The 8,437-nt window shown below is 42.5% G+C and overlaps 1 protein-coding gene across 1 annotated transcript in view; it reads left to right on the top strand.

Annotated features, from left to right (window-relative positions):
• ptenb (phosphatase and tensin homolog B) overlaps positions 1 to 5,848 on the top strand; it is an 83,754-nt gene extending 77,906 nt beyond the window's left edge. The window contains exon 9 of the mRNA XM_084322664.1: positions 5,666 to 5,848. Within this exon, the coding sequence (XP_084178790.1) occupies positions 5,666 to 5,845 (180 nt within the window). The 3' untranslated portion in view covers positions 5,846 to 5,848. The remainder of the gene's footprint in view (positions 1 to 5,665) is intronic.
• The last annotated feature ends 2,589 nt before the right edge of the window (positions 5,849 to 8,437 follow it).

Consider the following 8,437-nt stretch of genomic DNA (forward strand, 5'->3'; position numbering starts at 1 on the left):
TTTGAACCGATACCGGTACCGGTACCGGTACCTGTGAATCGATACCGGTACCCAACGGTACCTTTTTTCGGTACTTTAAAAAAATAAAAAAAAAAAAAAAAAAAAAAAAAATTTATTAATTTTTTTTGTAACTTTTTTTTTTTTTTTTTTTTTACTTTTTTCTTTTCATGTCAACGTTCACACGCACAATATATGCTTACCTAGGATTTGACTTGATTCAACAACAAAGCAGTCGGAGCAATGACAAGCCGAAAACTGTCGAAATTTTATTTACCTACCTCAGTCGTAAAAAAAAATCCAAACTTCAAATAACTACAATTTCGACAGTTTTCGGCTTGTCATTGCTCCGACTGCTTTGTTGTTGAATCAAGTCAAATCCTAGGTAAGCATATATTGTGCGTGTGAACGTTGACACGAAAAGAAAAAAGTAAAAAAAAAAAAAAAAAAAAAAGTAAAAAAAAAAATTAATAAAAAATATTTTTTTTATTTTTTTTTTATTTTTTTTCGGTTTCTCACTTGATTCGATACTCGGTAGTACCGACGTGTTTCGGTTCGGTACCTCAAAAGTACCGAATTCGGTACCCATCCCTAGTGCTGGTACAGTGTGGTGATGGTACAGTGTGGTGATGGTACAGTGTGTGGTGATGGTACAGTGTGTGTGGTGATGGTACAGTGTGGTGATGATGGTACAGTGTGGTGATGGTACAGTGTGTGGTGCTGGTACAGTGTGGTGATGGTACAGTGTGTGGTGATGGTACAGTGTGTGTGGTGATGATGGTACAGTGTGGTGATGGTACAGTGTGTGGTGCTGGTACAGTGTGGTGCTGGTACAGTGTGGTGATGGTACAGTGTGTGATGATGGTACAGTGTGGTGATGGTACAGTGTGATGATGGTACACTTGGTACAGTGTGGTGATGGTACAGTGTGGTGATGGTACAGTGTGGTGATGGTGCAGTGATGATGGTACAGTGTGGTGCTGGTACAGTGTGTGGTGATGGTACAATGTGTGTGTGGTGATGGTACAGTGTGGTGATGATGGTACAGTGTGTGGTGATTGATGGTACAGTGTGATGATGGTACAGTGTGGTGATGGTGCAGTGCAGGGGAGGAAACTAACTTTTTGGCTTACCAGCCAACTGGCGAGTATCTGATTTTTTTTACCAGCCAAACAGATTTTTTACCAGACAAAAAAAATCGCTAATTGTGATAATTACTTCTTTGTATGTCAAGCCGCGTCAATGTTGTGTATGCATCTGGGTAGGCACACTGTGCCTTTAAGACAGCACGGTGGTCTTACGACAGTGCTGTGAAGTACCGTCAAGTGTTGTGGTAACGTCAGTTGGGTTGGTGTGCTGTTGTGCACAGTGCACTGGTTGAGCTAGCCCCTTTCGTGACTGCGATGTGCAAGCCAGGGGCTTTTGAGCATGAAATAAAATGTCTAACCTTACGTCGTAGTCCGGTGCTTTTTTGGAAACATTATAGTCATAACAGATACACCTAGCTGGCTGGTTTGAGCACACGGGGCTAACGTTAGCTAGCAAGCAGCTATAGCTAAAACGCTAACTAGAAGCTAACGACTGTATACAGTTCCAGTAGACTAACATTACACCTCTGTGATTTAAATGTGTCCTTAGTAACTTATACTCGAGGGTTGTACTAGGGTTGGATGCAGTTTCCCGTTGGTCAGTCTGTCTGTTTTCCATCTTCTGCTGTGTTTAACGTTATCTGTTTGCGAGTGCTCCTGATGGCTAGCCTAGTACCGCGGGACTTTTATTATTATATGTCCGCGGGTTGGCCAGTACTGCGCAAACGTTTATTAAACATTATATGTCCGCGGGTGGTCTTGTGCAGTGCTCTCGTGGCACTGTGAACTAAAGCGAACACTCAGAAGACGCGCACCGTTTGCCAGTGCAGTGATTGCAGAATGTTTTATTTTTTTGTATACTCGCCAGCAGGGGAGGAAACTAACTTTTTGGCTTACCAGCCAACTGGCGAGTATCTGATTTTTTTTACCAGCCAAACGTAAAAAATACTAGCATTTGGCCAGTAAAGTGGCCTAATTTCCTCCCCTGGTACAGTGTGTGGTGATGGTACAGTGTGATGATGGTACAGTGTGATGATGGTACAGTGTGGTGATGGTGGTAGTTTCTTTAATAGTTGTCATACAGAAGTACAGAATACTTTTATACAAAATGCTTCTTACTGTTACGCTCCAGAGACTGTGCAAGACAAGATAAGTATGAAATAAAATAACATAGTATAGCATGTAAATTAGAAGTAAAAAATTAGGTCACAGTGTTCAGTATAGACATATGTACAATGTTCGATGCAGAATAGACATAACTGAGTTACCATATAATATACAATACTATGCAGTGTACTAATATACAATACTATATAGTGCAAGGCAGAAATGGGATGAGGTGCAATTTAGGTACAATTTACAGTAGGTGTACGAGTTGTAGTGCAAATCCTTTATCAATAAATATAAAGTGTGTTTGTGTGATCTAAAGTGTGGAGAGTGGGTGCTGCAGTGTGTTTGTTTAAGTGAGTGTGTGCGTGTGGGTGTGTGTGCTGTGTGCATTTGATGGTTGTTGCATAGTGTTTATTGTTCGTTTAGCAGCCTGATGGCCTGGGGATAGAAACTTCTTCTGAGTCTTTCTGTGCTCGCCTTAAGACTCCGGTATCGCTTGCCTGACCGCAGCAGTTCAAAGAGGCAGTTGTTCGGGTGGCTGGAGTCCTTGATGATTCTCTTAGCCTTCCCCCTGCACCGCTTGTTGTAAATGTTCTGGAGGGTGGGAAGCCCCCCTCCAATTGTGCGTTCGGCTGAACGTGTCACTCTTTGTAGTCTGCTACGGTCTTGTGCAGTGCTATTCCCAAACCAGGAGGTGATGTTGCCAGTCGGGATGCTCTCTATTGTACATGAGTAGAAGTTCCTAAGGATCTTCTGACTGACTTGGAACTTCCTTAGGCCCCTGAGGAAGTAGAGGCGTTGTCGTGCCTTCTTCACAACACTGTCAATGTGTGTGGTCCATGTCAAGTCCTCGGATATTCTGTTCACTCTCTCAACCGGTGCCCCGTCGATTCTGAGGGGGCTGTAGTCCTTGACCCCCGACCTCCTGAAGTCCACAATCATCTCTTTTGTTTTGCTGACGTTCAGGGAGAGGCAGTTCTCCTGACACCACTGTGACAGATTATCTACCTCTTCCAGGTAGGCCCTCTCGTCGTTGGCAGAGATCAGGCCCACCACTACTGTGTCATCAGCAAATGTGATGATTGTGTTGTTGTTCCGCTGTGCCACGCAGTCATGTATGTATAGGGAGTAGAGGAGGGGGCTCAGAACACAGCCCTGGGGGGCCCCTATGTTGAGCGTGATGGATGAGGAGGTGCAGTTGCCTGCTCTTACCACCTGGGGTCTGCCCGTGAGGAAGTCCAAGACCCACTGGCAGAGGTCATAGTTCAAGCCCAGGTCCCTGAGCTTGGCTATGAGCTATGGTACAGTGTGGTGATGGTACAGTGTGTGATGGTGGTACAGTGTGGTGATGGTACAGTGTGTGATGATGGTACAGTGTGGTGATGGTACAGTGTGATGATGGTACAGTGTGGTGATGGTACAGTGTGGTGATGGTGCAGTGATGATGGTACAGTGTGATGATGGTACAGTGTGATGATGGTACAGTGTGATGATGGTACAGTGGTGATGGTACAGTGTGATGATGGTACAGTGTGGTGATGGTAGTGTGGTGATGGTACAGTGTGTGATGATGGTACAGTGTGATGATGGTACAGTGTGTGATGATGGTACAGTGTGTGGTGATGGTACAGTGGTGATGGTACAGAGTGTGGTGATGGTACAGTGTGGTGATGGTGCAGTGATGATGATGGTACAGTGTGTGATGATGGTACAGTGTGATGATGGTAGTGTGGTGATGGTACAGTGTGGTGATGGTACAGTGTGTGGTGATGGTACAGTGTGTGATGATGGTACAGTGTGATTATGTTACAGTGTGTGATGATGGTACAGTGTGTGGTGATGGTACAGTGGTGATGGTACAGAGTGTGGTGATGGTACAGTGTGGTGATGGTGCAGTGATGATGATGGTACAGTGTGTGATGATGGTACAGTGTGATGATGGTAGTGTGGTGATGGTACAGTGTGGTGATGGTACAGTGTGTGGTGATGGTACAGTGTGTGGTGATGGTACAGTGTGTGATGATGGTACAGTGTGATGATGGTACAGTGTGATGATGGTACAGTGGTGATGGTACAGTGTGATGATGGTACAGTGGTGATGGTACAGTGTGATGATGGTACAGTGGTGATAATGGTACAGTGTGTGATGATGGTACAGTGTGATGATGGTACAGTGTGTCGTGATGGTATAGGGCTGGGCGATATGGCCAAATATTTTATCACGATATATCACGATAACATTTTTCATATCGTTCGATATAGATAATTATCGATATTTTTATTAGTATAATTTGTTTTTATTTATTTATTTTGCAGCAATTCTTTGTCTTTGCCACCATCTTTAGTGTTACAGCCCCTCACACTCCAGTTCTCAGGCTGCAGCTGGTTTGAAAGCAAAAGTACCAAAAAAAAAGTGGCTGTGGCTCCAGGGGAGTTACAGTTCTGGCCCTGCTAGTTTCTTTTCTATCTTTTTGGCGCATTTTTGGTGGACAAACCACCGCACATGTGCACCGTGACTCGCGACTGGAGACTAGCTCTGCTAGCACACATGTACATACAGACGGTTTCAAACTGTATTTTAAATTAGAAAGCAAACAAAATAAATGGACAAGAGAAAATAAATGTCATATTTTTTCAGTATTGTCATTTGGACAAGCAAAGCCATTACTTTAAGTTGCAGGCAAGAAAGACAAGTTGGTCTGTCTCTGGTTTTAAAGCTGCCCTGTTGCAGGTCACAAAAGAAAAAAAAGTATTATCGGTTATTAAAATATATTGCGATAATTATCGTTATCGTTTTATCGCCCAGCCCTATGATGGTACAGTTAATTCGAACCTTTCCAGCCTTCATTGAAACAGATTCATCGTTGTTAGTTTTGTTGATAAAAACAGATTCTAGTTTGATTTCACAGGAAATCCCGCCTCGTTGTTCTCGAGCCCAATCATTACCTCTGCTCCGCTCTCCGCCATCTTTGCCATGTTTTTTTGTTTTCTCCAAATGTTAATCTTCGACTTCTAGAACTCTGTAGTTGTCAGTGAACAGTGGCTAGTGTTACATTGTGTTTAGAATGTTAAGTTCTCAAAATCCTATCTCGTATGTGAGATGGTACACCTGAAAGCGTTAATCATTGTACCCTCTCTTTCTCTCCCGGGCAAAACTATACTTGGTCAGCGATCGCGGCACCCCGGGGCGCTAGCCACACCAATGTCTACCTTGTACTGTTAAAAAACACCCAGGGCGCTAGCCATACCAATACTGATGATATAATACTACCAATGTCTACCTTGTACTGTTAAAAAACACCCAGGGCGCTAGCCATACCAATACTGATGATATAATACTACCAATGTCTACCTTGTACTGTTAAAAAAACACCCAGGACGCTAGCCACACCAATACTGCTAATATAATACTACCAATGTCTACCTTTTACTGTTAAAAAACAAAATCCCATCCTCTCTTTCTCTCCCAGGTGAAGCTGTACTTCACCAAGACGGTAGAAGAGGGCGCTAACTCTGACGCCAGCAGCACGGCCTCAGTGACGCCGGACGTGAGCGACAACGAGATAGATCACTACCACTACTCCGACACCACGGACTCAGACCCAGAGAACGAGCCCGAGGAGCAGCACACACAGATCACTAAAGTCTGACACAAACACGCACACATATATATATATATATATATATATATATATATATATATATATATATATATATATATATATATATATACACACAACACACACATACGTATATATATATATATACACACACATGGACCCCAACAAAGAATGGTGAGCGCTTGATAAGACGTTGGCTCACAGGGGGAGTTCTGATAGTGAAACGGAACAGTGACCCGGTCACACAGACTCGCCGATGAGCTCGGAGATCAGTGGACTCGTTTCTGCCTGCATCGCCCAACCCCAAACCCCACCCACTCTCCCGCTCGCCCCCACCCGCAGCGTGGTCATGGAAAACTGGACAATCGGACGAAGGGGAGGCAGGACAGATGGACAAGATGGATGGACGGAGGAAATTGAAAACTAAAAGGAGAAAACTTGAATCTAAAAACTTTAAAGACAAGTAGACTTCTTAAGCAAGTACACCCCAGGACGTTTGTTGGATAGGAATGCCCCGCCCCCTCCTCTTCCCTCCTTTCTTGTTTCCCTCTTTCTGCGCCTTTTAGGAAACGCTAATGATGCTGACCAATTATTTCTTCTTTGTATTTTTTTGTTTTGTTTTTTAATCTTCCTCTCTCTCACTCAGTTTCTGGAGCATCTTGTTGAGCTGGATTGGAAGTTAGCTGCCAGTTGGAATGCTCTCTCTCTCCCCCCCCTCTCTCTCTCTCTCTCTCTCTCTCTCTCTCTCTCTCTCTCTCTCTCTCTCTCTCTCTCTCTCTCTCTCTCTCTCTCTCCAGATTTCCTAATTTCTTCTTTTAAATTGATCCACACTTATTTTTACCTCCCCATATGTTTTGTTCCACAAACAGACAGTCAATGTCTCCAAATGTTCTCTGCTATCTTTTCTATTATCTCTTAAATTTCAATCCAAAATTCGATCCAAACCTCGTAAAATCTTTACCCGAAGTTGGATAGCTTGCAAACCTCAGTCGGACGCGTACATCATTAGTTACACCAAGAGAGAAGAAGCGATTAAAGGCTTAATGTGACATTTTAAGGTTTAATCTGTCATTTGTCTTAATCCAGAACTTGTTACGTTATGGTAGGAAACATCCATTTACTCTAAAAGCAGCATGTTAGCATTTTCTTTTTAGCAATCAAAGGGGTACTGCTAGGTTAAAAGTTAACAACCTAGCTTGTAAGTACACTTTGGATTGCATTAGGAATGCTAAAATGCTGTTTTTGTTGAAGTCCGGGTGAAGCAAATGTAGATATTTGTACATGTTATACATGTTTGAAAATAGTATTTTTGGGGTGTGGGCCTTAAATCATGGCTCAATGACGTATAGCCCCTCCCTTAATGCTATATAAAAACTAGAGTGCATTAGCATGGTTCTCCCAGAGTTTATAGTTAATGCTAACCATTTCATGTATGTGAATGGAAAATGCTAAACTATACCTATTCCGGGAAGTATAGCTCAATAAAAACACAAATGTGGGTGATCTAACCTCGTTTTCTAGTTAGTCGATTAGGCAAGCTTTCTAACCAAGTAGCGTCTATTTGATAGATTTCGTAGTTTATAGACAAATGCTTTAGTGATTGAAAAAAAAATGTAATGCCACTTGAGCTGAAAGGGAGCTGTCAATCAAGTGTGATCTGACCACACCCCCACAATCCTGAGAAGCGGTCGGAGATGGGTTTCATGATAGTTATTAACGTTTTTAATCATTCAAATAAAAAAAATATTATGTGGTGTGGAAAAAATCAGAACACATATTTATTTTTGCTTCACCCCGACTTTAATCAAAGTATGCCAGTACAGATAATTTTTTCCTGCACACATTGACACAAGTGTCTGGCGAAGAAGAACCTACGTTTCAAAACGTCAAAGTATCCTTTTAGAATCATTTGAATGTGACGTGAAGGAGAGGAGTTTTTCACAATCTGCTCCAGGTCAATCATCTACGGTCTGATCTGAACACACAGCCCTACGCTCATATGCCTCCTATACCTACTGTGAACAAACTCTTTCAGTGCTTTTCTGCAACCAGTCTCTCTTTCTCTCTTTCTCTCTCACCCGTTTGTACAGGCGTCACTTCAATCACAGTTCTACAGTTAAAAAACAAACATATTTTTTGTCATTGTATTTTCAATATCGCAGTTATCATTAAGCTATATGACAGACAAGCTATATACAATGTATTCATTCCTTCGACTGTTTCTGTGTTTCTGAGTTGTCTATCCAGAGAATCTGTCACTCTGTTTTTAAGCCGTAATAATCCTCTCAGACAAAATGGAGTCGAGAAACCAAATTCTTTTTACTCACTCGGGAGTGCTTGTTTTCTCCAGGCCTGGGTGTGCCAGTTGGGTGGGGTTTGCACTTTTAGGACAATTAGTCTAATTCCTTTGGCTCCACGTTGTGCCAGGCGAGCTCAGTCAATCAGAGAAACGTATATTTGACGTGTCTACGGCTGTATGTTGTTTAGGTTGCCGTCACTTCACTCTCGATGCAAACTTGAAATGTCAATTGAAAGTGAATTGACCACACCCTTTCTACTGTGATTGATTTTATGTCAAAATGAGATCTATCGATATCAACATGGCTTTAAAATGCAGTTTTG

The sequence above is a fragment of the Notolepis coatsorum genome (assembly GCF_963971535.1).
Source record: "Notolepis coatsorum genome assembly, chromosome: 10".
NCBI classification, from domain to species: domain Eukaryota; kingdom Metazoa; phylum Chordata; class Actinopteri; order Aulopiformes; family Paralepididae; genus Notolepis; species Notolepis coatsorum.